The 12489-nt window shown below is 41.0% G+C and overlaps 1 protein-coding gene across 1 annotated transcript in view; it reads right to left on the bottom strand.

Moving 5' to 3' along the window:
- LOC109644884 (voltage-dependent R-type calcium channel subunit alpha-1E) overlaps window positions 1-12489 on the bottom strand; it is an 84449-nt gene that overhangs the window by 46537 nt on the left and 25423 nt on the right. The window contains exons 3-5 of the mRNA XM_069522038.1: window positions 8044-8309; window positions 2391-2497; window positions 2108-2247 (exon numbers count right to left, since the gene is read on the bottom strand). Coding sequence (XP_069378139.1) covers window positions 2108-2247; window positions 2391-2497; window positions 8044-8309 — 513 coding nt within the window. The remainder of the gene's footprint in view (window positions 1-2107; window positions 2248-2390; window positions 2498-8043; window positions 8310-12489) is intronic.

Here is a 12489-nt window from a genome sequence, read left to right as displayed (position 1 = left end):
GTCTCACTGTTTTTTAATTAAGCTTTCTAATTTTGGTCCTACAGTAACTTACTGAGGGACTGAGTGTCCTCACACATGCTGAATATCAGCTGATCAACATGCTGGAGAGTCAGCAGCCACTCTGACTATCTCTTTAACTACAACCTTCCATCCATCGCTCATATTGTCCCCTCCCCTTTTCTACTCCCTACAACCTTGCATCCTTCCTCTCGCCAACAGCAGCACTTTGTTAAGAAGCCTGAGCTCAGGTCATCAATAATTGAACAGCAAGAATCATGTGGAATTCTCTAAGAACCCTGTCTGCCACCCTTTGTATTACTGTGCTGTGAAATGATTAATATTTAATTATGTGTATGTGTACGAGAGGGGCATAGAGGTGTTGGGGTTAATCTGATGTTGCATCAAGCTCCTTCTCTTAAACCATAAACATTTCAGCTCTGACGTTGAAGGACCTCTCCTGGGAAGGTAACTGGTTTGAAATGCCCTTTAATAGAAGAACTCTCCCCGCTGAACTGACTAACTGCTAAATATTAACCCCCTTGGGTCTTTTAGTGCAGTGTCAATGATGAAATTTAAGTACAGCGGTGCAGAGGTTATGGTTTATGAGCTGTAACCATCTCACAACAGTCCACAGTTGCTCATTAGATCAGTTCACAACATCCTCTGCCCTCCGGTTAATCCAACATGATGTTCAGAGGTTGAAGTTGAATTTGGGTTTTTCTTGTTACAAACAAAATTTGATTAACATTTAGGTCAAAATTAAATTCCAATTTGTTAATGTTAACATTGACTCCTCCACACACATTAAAGTTAGTCATGGAGCTCCACAAGGTTCTGTACTGGGATGGATACTTTATATGTGCTTCCTTTAGGTAGTATTATCTGAAAGCACAACATACATTTCCACTGATATACAGATGACACCCAGCTATTATTATCTATAAGGCTAGATGACATCAATCAGGTAGTTTAAAGGCCTTGATGACCAAAGACATTTTACTTTTGAATTCAGAGAAAAATGAAATCATTGTACTTGGCCCTAATAACCTTAGAGAAACATGATCTGAGCAGATAGTTACTTTGGATGGCATTAGCTTGGCCCCCAGCTCTATAACCGAGCAGTTCTTTTCAATATAGTAGATTGATCTATCATTTAGTTTCTATTTATATAATCTACAAATGTTAATCATTTTACTGCACTTCCTGCTCTCCTTAATTCAGCCGTGTGCAGACTTTTACCTTTTTGCCCTCATCTTCTGGGAACTCTGTACATTCAGTTAACTGCCTGCCTCTCCATCAGACTCTCACTGGACCACCTAGTTCTCTTTGCCTCATATAAGATCAGACTGTCTGCTACAAATTTGCTCATTTGAATCACCATCTTTACGATAACACTTTCAAACTGATTTGAAATAAGAGATAACTTTAGGTGGAAAGCTTGATTACCATACTTACTTTGTTTACTATGTTAAACTTCAAAGTTTTCCTCTCTTTTGTAATCTATGTTTGGAAAAAATAATTTCTGGGCTGAGGTGTCATGTGATCTGCAGCCCTACACAATTGCCTCAGGTTCTTTCCTGAGCAGGACATGAAGTCGGAGGTTTTCAAACAAGGACATTACTGAATTTACAGCACCTCTGAAGACATGGAGACAGACTGTATGGTGATTTTAATGGGAGTGAGAACCAACTACAACAAGAAACCATCTCCAGGGACACTAGCTTCCATCACCAAACTCTCCAACCTCCCAAAAAATCCAACAAAACTCCATCAAACAAGCTCCTTGTGTAACTCCTGCTCACATACCCTTTTTACCTTGGCAATATAAATTCAAAAATACAGAAAAGATTTCCTGTGTGTAGGTGTTATAGAGCACCAAGCAAAAAAGAAGCAGACAGACAAACTGGAACAAAACTGCCAGAGATAACTGAGCTGTATATAAAAAAAACCCCGAAACAATTAGGGAAGAGTCCAAGAACATACTGTGCATTTGGAATCCAGTAAATCTCACAGAATCACCATCGCTTTCAATTCATAATCCTGTTTCATAGATCTGCCTATAAAGACACACACACACACACACACAAACACACACTGTTCAACTCACCCACTGAGAACGACGATGAAGTCCATGACGTTCCATCCATTCCTGAGGTAGGAACCTTTATGAAAAACAAAGCCCAGGGCGATGATCTTTATTCCGGCCTCAAAACAGAACATCCCGATGAAGTAGGGCTCTGTCTTCTCCTGTTAGTGCAAAGCAAGAGAGCAGTCAGATAACCTGTTTGCTTTAGCTCAAACTGACCTCAAATCGAAGCTGGAAGGGGGACATTTTTTTATCACCAGAGACAATTTAGATTTGTTTAATTTTAACAACTCAACAGACTCACCAATCTCTTGGACATGGGTGTTTTGTCCTCTCCAGGGAGGTGCTGCTCCAGAGCCAGGACGATACAGTTGGCGATTATGGTGGCGAGTATCATATATTCGAATGGAGTAGAAGGCTGACGTTAAGGAACTTAGCAAACTTTTAAGTGACTGACATGACTGAATACAGCTGTTGATTGTATATATTTTTGTCTCATGAAAAGATGAAAACCAGAATTAATGTCTCTTTCTGTTGGTGTCAGGCCAAGTTGGTTTTACTACTATCCATCCATTGTCTATATCTCTTATCCTTAGGTGAGAGGTGGGTACATGCAGGAGCGATCCCAAGGGTCAACATACAGAGACAAACATCAATTCACAGACAGATACAGACAATTTTGAGTCTCCAATTGACCCAACCAATCTGAATGTCTTAAGACAGTCAGAGGCTGCAGAGTACCTAGAGAAAACCCTCACAGACACAGAAAAACATGAAAACTCCAAACAGAAAAACCTGGGCTTAGGATTTGAACCAGGAATTTCCTTGCTGTGAGGCAATGGAACTAACCACTGCATAAGCATTCCACCCTACTACTGTTGAACATGTAAATCCAATTCAGCACACAGTGAATCTGTTTTAGGTACGTTAATGTTCAGATACAGTACAGGTCCGGAAATCTTTTTTAAAATGTAATTGAAGTACATCAGACCCAGCAGTGTGTCGCGTAAGCAAAGGTCGACAAGCTTCAACATTTATTCCTCTGCATGAAACAGAATTAATGTGGAATGTAATAAGCCCCGGGGCTCCAGACACAACCAGACACAGGCTGCACCTTATCAGAGGTCAGCTGCAACAGACAGCAGCACAAAGACACACACACACACACACACACACACACACACAATGACAACAGAAGGTTTATCGAGGAGGGGTGAGTGGGTGGGCCTGAGTTGTGCTCCTATAAACAGGGCAACTCTTACAACAAGCTTTACAGTCTGTTCTATGAGACCTGTGTTGTTGTCAGTTCAACTGTGGCTGCTCAGGGGTTGAGCTGAGAGCATAAATGTGCTCTGTATCTAATGCTCTGCGTGGGTAGTCCCCTCTTTCCTGGTTGTGTGCAGGAGATGTATAGGAAGCAAGGGAGCTAAAATCTGCAGAGATGACACAGGAAAGGAAAGCGGAAGAATGAAGATGATGCGAGCAATAACGGGTGATCGGCAGGGAGGAGAAAATGGTTATATCAAGAGTGAGAAGCTTGTGAAATAGGTGGGTGAGGAGGAGGCAATGAAAGACTGACACCGGACAGGTCGATGCTGCGCTGGCAGTCCTATCCAGCAGGGTTATTCAGGGATGTGTGAGCGATTACAAGCTAAATAAGTGTAGCAAATACGATCTCCCACATGCCGACAGGAGTTCTGACTTGTGCCACACACTCACTGACTCAGTGGCTGCAAGTTAATAGCTGAGAACTTTTGGAAAAAAAAACAAAACCATAGCAGCCATCTGCAGACGATGAGCACAAAAACATATGGTAAAATGTGTCTGTCTGTCTCAAGCTGGGGGGCTGTTTACAAGTTTTTCAATAAGTAGCATCACTTCAGCCTACGTTCCCACACAATAAACAGGAATTGGTGGGAAAGGGGAAAAAAGAGAGAAAAAGAAGATAGAAACAGAGGATGGAGGTATCCACGGCAACAGGCTTCCCATCCTTCCAAAAGTCAATGCTACAAGATGGCAGCTGAGCTGGCGCGCACGCAAACAATGCTGTACTAATTATAACCACTATATGATGGATCTTTAAGAAAAACAAGCTTGTATCAGTCAAATAAATGACTTAACTGTCCAAATTGTGAAAGTGGAGTCTTGGCAAAAAAATTTGATTGCAAGAAATATATTAAGACATTTATATGAGATTTTTGCCCAAGAGCCTGGATGTCAGCTGGTGTATGTGACGCGGATCATGGATCGTCTTCCAGCTTTAGCAACGAGGTGTCTCGTGAGCAATGTTGTGAGTCACAGTGACGCTGGCACTCTGCCTCGATTCCTCAAATATTTGTGTAAAAATAGAAACAGAGACAGTGTGATGCATCTGTGAGCGAGCTTCAGCCCAGATTGGGCCCCGTGATTATTATTGCATAGAGTTGAAAATAAAAATGAATCATGGGCATCTGAGTTGGGCTTATTGGAAACCTGTGAATTATCTGCAGCATGTGTGTTTATATGTGTGTGTGAGCCACAGGTGGAGAACAGTATTAAATATCCAAATATATATAGAGTGCAGGGTTGTAATCTCCAGTTGGGAGTAAAATCAATGATGAAGCTCTGTTTAAGTCTGGAGAATGAAGACACTGATACACTACAAATTAAATCTCTATGTTTCTATTTAATTCAAACTGTTCAGTTGTTTGAATATGGTTTAGATAAAAAAAAGATATTGTCAACTCAACAGATTTGGCTGACTGCTGCAGCTGAACTATAAGTGATCAATCCTGATAATAAATGCAGCCCAATAGTTCAGTTTACGAACGATTATTTATACTAGTTTCATATCCTACAGCTACACTTCCTTAAACTAGAGCTTTAAAAAGTAGGTAATAGGAGTAGGACCATATCTTCATGAGGGACATAAGGGTCATTCCCTTGGTAATTTTACATTTCCAATTCATGCAAGGTTTAGTTAAAAGGAATTTAATGGGCTTTCTCAAATCTAAGTTGACTCTGGAGACATGCAATAAACAGCAAATTCCTAAAATGCTCCCTTAATGAAACTAGAGCCTGTTTAATTTAAATCATGATTATAGGCCTCAAAGGAAGATCTACACACTCAGACCATGTACTCATTCCAGTGGATTGGAAAGTGGACTCTTTGCCCCATATGTGTCTAAAAAGGGTTGTGTTTGATTAAGTGACAGCTCATCTTACTCTCACATGGTTATTTTTATGTGCCCTGATGAAACAAACTCTATTAAATCAAACAATCAATTATTTACAGGTGTACCTTCTCAATGGGAAGCTTCCGCTGTGGGGGATCCCAGTGGGGATCAGAGAAGAGGAGCAGCTGCCAGTTCTCACCAGGCCCGCCACACTAAACTCAGGTCATGTGCTTCAACATCCCTGCATCTTCCCTTCCGGGCCTCAACCTGCCTTTATTCAATGAAATCTCAAGCAGGTAGACTGACTCAAACTAGCAGACCTATATAATCACCCTGTATTCCTGTAAACCAGCACAAAGGGTCATAAAATGTATTGTATGAATATGTATTCAAACTAATGTCAAAATAAAGAGCAACACGCTCTCACAAGCCCATACACCCCTCACTGGCTCCAATATTACAAACCCAAACCACAGAAGCCTCTGGATATTTCCTGGATTGATCATCTGCTGTTAATTGAGAAAGAAGAGCCTCTTAGGGCGCAGAGACTAGAGCAAGTTGTGCTTTAAACGCAAGGCTGACCTTTACGAGACTCCATGCTGAGACTGTGTGTGTGTGTTTGTGTGTGTGTGTGCATTTGTGCTTCTACTCGTGTGGGGATGGCTTTGAGTTTTAGACAATGGGAACAAGGCAGCAAGTAACCATTCATTTCACAATCGATGAATCCTGCAAGTTTGAAATGAATCAATTTGCCTAGAAAATGTCAGAACATAGTGAAAAATATCCAGGGTCTTTTGTAACAACAATATTTCATGGTCTATTGCATAAGAGAGCATGAAATCCAGATTTTTGAGGCGCCGACCCCTGGGAGTGTCTGCCACATTTACTTAAAAGATACTAAAATGACAATTTGATTATCAATATAGTTGCAGAGTAATGTACTTACATTACTAAGGGTGGTTAAGCTTAAGGCTAAAAAATGCACTCTGTTATTAAGGGTCCTCACAAGTAAGTTTATATAATTTACATATAAGTAAAGTGTGTTTTAATATTTGTCCTGACATGTGTGTGCTGTACATCTTTACACAATAAATATGATCCACATTTACGTAGTGAACTGATCCACTCAACACAGCCACAGTGGACATTGACCAGAATATAACATCACTCAGCTCAGCATCACTCCCTTTGAAACCATATTAACAAACAATATAATACAGTGTGACTCAGTGAGTGATGACTAGTTGTAATAACACACGACACCGCGATCAGACATCATTACATATAATTCCTGTTATGTCTGTTAATCAGATACAGTAGAGCTCATTAGATGTAATGAGACACTCCCTCCACAACAGCACATTAACCTGGAGGTGGTTCAGTCTGGCTGCTTTCCTTCTGGTCACTACAGCACTTACAATGTTCTCATTTATTGCGCCCGAGTACATGTAGGTACATGGAGGTATAGTTGTAGTAATGACCCAACCACTGGAATATCCATAATGTGATAACACAAATACGTGCACACACACAAACTTCAACCTTTTTACCTCAGCTGTTGATTGAAATTCATCCTGTTTCTATTTTTAATCAGCTCAATGAACGGGCCCACATAGAAAAAAACAACAACACACCGCAATCAACAATAGGAGCACACTCATTCTATTTACTGGGGTTTTCAAAAATCAGCAGTGGGGCCAGTAAGTCAGTCAGGAAGCTGCTGAATGGAGCAGAACAATGAAAGTGAAGAGGCCACACCTGGCCCAAACACCTGGTGAGGTGCAGCACAAACACGCCACTAATGCACATTTACGTATTCTCGTTCTTCATCAGTAAAGCAGAAGAAACATTTTCACATCAATGATATGTCTTTAAATTTCTTGTTTTGTTTGATCAGCAGCAGAAAAACAAAATATATTTACTTTGCAGTGAAATGAAACAGAGAAAATAATCAAAGCATCATACTGGAGAAGAATGTTTGACATTTATGCTTAGAAATAACTTAAAAACTATGAAAATAGTTGCTAATTCATTTTCTTTTACAATTAAGCAATCACAACAGCTCTAGTTGTGTTTATTCTGTCTGTTGCATAAACTGTCCAGGAGACACAGTGAGTCTGATGGCACCAGCAGGTCATCATAGTGTTTTGTTGACACAAAATATATGAGCCATACATGGAGAATCTCTCCTCTGTTCCACTAATCCACTTTCCACTGACAACTCCTCCTCCTCTGCAGTAGGTCCTGTCTAAATAAAGCTATTTATATAACCTGTCTCAAACTGATACATAATTTCATCCACTTGTGGCTTTGTATCAGAATAACGGTACAAACTTTGGTGCTTATTCTGTCTTTTCACTTTCTAATAGTAATGCATTGTATTGCATTATATTTCAATGAATCAACTAGTTCATATGAACTAAAGACGTGGGTTGTACTTAAAACATTTTCCAGACTGTAGTGACAGTTTTTGTGTGTGTGTGTGTGTGTGTGTGTGTGTTGTGGTTGAATTTCTCATGAGTGGTGCTGTATGTGCTGTCCATGGTGCTGAAATTTCCCACACTGGTGAGGATTTGACTTTAACATTGTGTGTGTACAACTGAGAATATGAGGAAAATGTGCTATTTGTGGGCCTTTTATACCTTGTGAAAAATATACTACATGCAAGTTTTTTGTACAGACCAACAGGAAGACCTTGTGTATTTAACAGCTACATGACTCCTTGCACATATTGGATGAGTGTGTTTGTAGTTCACACCTTACCCGCTTCATTTTCACCATGAAGCAGAAAAAAAGGATATGGCCACTCAATGATTTTCTTGGCGTACTTCCTGACCACGTTGTCCTCTCCAAAGATGAACAGGGACCTGTTGACGGTGAAGCAGTTCTCCCTGACCGGGATGGGGTTGTACAAGGCCATGGTGCGGGCGCGCTGCGCTTTGGTCTGCTTGAAGGCTGGGGAGACGCCACCTGTGGACACCGCCGCCCCATCGCGGTTCCGGTTGCGCTCGGACCCTCCATCCCCTGAGCTCAACAAGCCCGGAACGTCGTCTCCAAATCTGGCCATTCTGTCAAAAGCAAAAAAAACCAACACGGGAGGAGACAGAGAGAGTGAGACGGGAGAGGGGAGAGCAGGGGAAAGGAGGTTATGTCCTCCTGGAAAGCAGGGCGCGGTGCTGCGCTCGGTGTGGCTAAATCCTGACCAGTTTCAGTCCATCGCCACCTCTGTTCCCCAAAACAAAGAAACTTCAAAACCTGATCAAAACATGAGCAGATATTTCCTCCGTAAGGAGCCGCGTATAGAGCAGCGCGTCGATCCACCTTATAAGTGCGTAAAAAAGGAAACAATTAAAAAAAAGTCATTAAATCCAGCTTCATTTAACCAACCCGTGGTCTTATTAAATGAAGTTGTGAAAGCGGTTTCATTTTGCTGCGTTTTATCCATTGAAACAGCAAAGAGAGCGAAGAGAGAAGAAGCTGCAACAGGTCACGTCTCCAGCCATCCCCAGTCCCCGGAGCGAGGAGGAGAGGAGCAGGTTAATCCATGGATTCTTAAATAAACTGGCAACAGTCCACTGACTAATTCAGATCACATCAGTCCTGTGTCCTCTCTCCTCGTCTCTGTTGACCACCTACGGCAAGATCACTACCCTGCCTGCTTGTGTGAGCGCAGGACGGAATAAATTAAATAATAAGAGAAAAAAACTTTGGCGTCTTCTTCATTTCAACGCGAAGACAATTACGCGTCACAGGCAACAAGACAAAACCAGGAGTCCGTGTCCTCTGCAGCGGGATAGTGAGGGAAGCATCTCCCCCGCCCCCCCTGCACTGTGAAAGAGGAAAGAAGACAACAGTGTCTCCTCATGCAAGGCGACAGGATCAACACACCTCTGCTATAACCTCTGTCCAACCCTGTACCCACGCTGCTTAACATGCGCATATAACCGTGAGAGGAGGCAACACAGAGCGATGCAAGGAATTAATAAAACCTCAGTGAAATGAAAACAATCATTAGATGCAACTGCCTCCACCAGGAGATCATGATTAACTGTAATTATCCAAACTATTCAGATGCAGCCGCACACCGGTTTTGTGCGTTTTGCTGAACGTGTGCGTGACATTCTCTCTCCGATCGACTGTGATGAGTGACTACAGCCTTTTTATTTGTGACTGGTCAACAGCAGTTTGAAGATGAACCACGCTGTGACATTCGGCTTCGACTTGTGTTGTTCACCTTGCATGGTCACGCCTCAGGGAGAGCGCAGTGGATGCTGGTCACGTATTAGATCCGGACGAGTGTGTGTGTATGTGTGTTTTTGTGTGTGTGTGTGTGTGGGGGGGGGGGGGGGACAAACACCTGTTGTGAAAAAAGCGCAGCAGCAGCTCACTCAAGAGGACGACAACAAGCTTCTCTGGCTAATTACAGGGTTTGGAACCTACTATTGCAAGAGGCATGCCAGTGAAAGGGGGGAGGGGGGTGCTGCTGTGTGCTGATGACTGGAAGTGATCATATCTATAGTCTCATGAGGGTGTGGTTGCTACAATCAAGGAGAGGAGTGCAGGGAGCAATGCAATGCTGACAGACATGACGTCTCAAACATGACTGTACAGGGAGCAATAAAGGGATGATTCTGGTCTTATTGTTTTTTTTATTGTCAACAAATTGTTAACAAGTACTGTGTTAAAGCCTATATTCTACTTCTCTGTTCAGATCTCCAATAGCAAGACAATAAAAAAACACTCTTAAGTTACATTACTATGTCACAGAAATGTACACCTATGCTGCAGACCTGATATATACAATTACACTCCTGCACGCACATGTCAAACAGTCAAGAGCAACCAGTTTGTTTTGGGGTTAGGGTTAGGGTTGCTAACTCCACTAAGGTTGTTTTTTCATTCCTGTCCATTTGGGTAAGGGTTTGTTTGTTAGCAACATTACACATTAAACTACTGAACACAAAACCTAGTGGATGGATGTGTCATCAGTCAGGGAAGAGCCCAATAAATTAGGTGCAGATCTGGATCAGAGGCCAAACAGGGCATTTTTATAACAATTAACTTATCTCAAAGAAAACAAATTCTGGCATGTTTGGGGGACTGATATTCGGTGCAGAGCCAAATAAAAATCTGATCTGCTAGGCCTTGGCAGATGCAGTCTGAGTGCCATCATAGACTGTTCCATTTTCAACCTGAAGCTGTAGTGGAATCTGTTTATTTCTTTTATGCTTAAATTACAAGCCCAACCAGGCACCTACTGTATTACATCTGTTGCATTTTTTCTCCTTATATGTCAAGATGTTTATCATGATTATATTCTAAATAATTAATGAGCCGCATTTTTGCACTGGTTGACATGTTTCTTCATTAGCACAAACACGCGCTGTAGTTTAGTCAGTCTCTCTGTCCTGCTGTAAATACTTAGCAGTTGATTCAATTTGTGTCACAAGTTACAGTGCCCAGATCAAATTCTGTTTGTTTTCTTAAAGATTTACCTCTTGATTGAAAACAGTGTGCTGGGAGTGGGATATTGTTGGTTTTTGGTCTTTTAATGCATTTTAATGTCAATAATAAAAATATTAAATGAGGCAATGGAGCTTTACACAAAAAAAGCCACCACCACAAAAGATAAGGAACAAGACGTATGACAATGCCTGAATAAAAGCCTTGTTCCTACAGAGCATTCAAACTGAGAGTCTACATAAAGTTAAATTCAGCAGCCAGCATCATAGTTTTAAATCTGAAAGAGTAAGTAATAGTGATGGAGGCTGAAGACAAAAAGAAGAACCACAGGAGATTAACCACAACGCTGACACTGATGGGTATTTAGTGATGGTGGTGTGACGGAGGCAGTGTTCAATGGTGTGTGGCCTCTGACTCATTACTGCTCCAACACAGTATGGACATTAAAAATAGAACATACAACAGACAGGCTACTGATTGCTTCTTGTTATGTACAGTCAGAAGATATATACAGCTTCTCCTCCAGTTATAAAGCAGATATAGAATATTCTACTGCTATAGAAAAATCTCATTTCATTTGTGTTAGATGTTTCAACTATGCATGATTGAAATGTCACTTTCTCCCTCTCAGCACCGCAGTAAGCTAACAATATCATTTCATTGTTTTCTGCCGGGATGAGAGAGAGCAGCAGCAGTCACAGCTTTCTTGGCTGAGAGGGGAGGGGTGAATTATGATAATTGTGTGTTCGCAACAGATGATTAGGTGGAGAGATGTTGGATCTTTCCTGAAAGGCAGAGAACGAGCATCTAGAGTCTTTGATGTAATGATTGTGATGGTTTGAATACTTTTTTTCTCTAATTAAAAATCACCTTTTGGAATCTAAATATTCGCTAAATTGTTTAAGTACCATCAACCGAACAGGAGTGTGTTTGCTTAATTGACATTAGACATCAAAAAAGTTCCAGGAATGGTTCAGTTGGCTGCGTATGACTCCCCCTCTCCAATTTGTGTATATGTTTATATCTGATAAGGCTGATATTAAATGAGATCTTTATTTGGATTTGTTCCCTTGTTAAAACATTCAAATATATTGTTTATCATTTACGTTAAAATACAGCGTTAGTAAATACATTTGTGTAATGGCCATTATTAAAGTTGAACCAGTTTGTTAAAGATGTACTCATTACATCATAAATTACTGAGTGAAGCTAAAATAGAGGTTTCCCTCCAGGTCAATTTTTATCATGCATCCATCCATTCTTGTTTATCTAAGAGGAGTTTTTAGGGGACTGGTCCCCAATAGCAACATACCTGAGAGAGGGATGGTCGAGAGTTATAAGAATGTGGGGGACAAAAGTGGAAGAGAGAGTGCATTTTGTTTGTGTGTTGTTTGGGTGTTCTTGTTTAGTGGGTTTTAAATGTGTCTTGTCTATTTGTTATATCATCCTATATTGAAAATGAAAAACATTGATAGTAATTAAGTAAAGAAAGAGGTTACAAGTGAAAAAGCTTGAACTAGACTGACTGTATTAAAACACCAGAATATGATGGGAAACAACAACAGCAATGTTTTATAAGGTAGACACAACTAAAAAACTGGTGTCTAATTGGACATCATAGATGTAAATGTGGGAAAACCATCTCTTGGTATTAAAAGCTGTCTAGTTTGCAAAAATCTAGCTTAGAAATGTGGGGGTTATTAAGGTTACCAGCTGTCATGACAGCAGGTTGACAGTCCCTGCCCTGGTAATGGAACTTAGTGCCACAGAACTGAGATTTCAATT

This window comes from Paralichthys olivaceus, chromosome 3, assembly GCF_024713975.1.
Source record: "Paralichthys olivaceus isolate ysfri-2021 chromosome 3, ASM2471397v2, whole genome shotgun sequence".
Classification (NCBI taxonomy): Eukaryota; Metazoa; Chordata; class Actinopteri; order Pleuronectiformes; family Paralichthyidae; genus Paralichthys; species Paralichthys olivaceus.
Note: the sequence above shows the minus strand (reverse complement) of the source record. Positions and strands in the feature narration are given on the sequence as shown.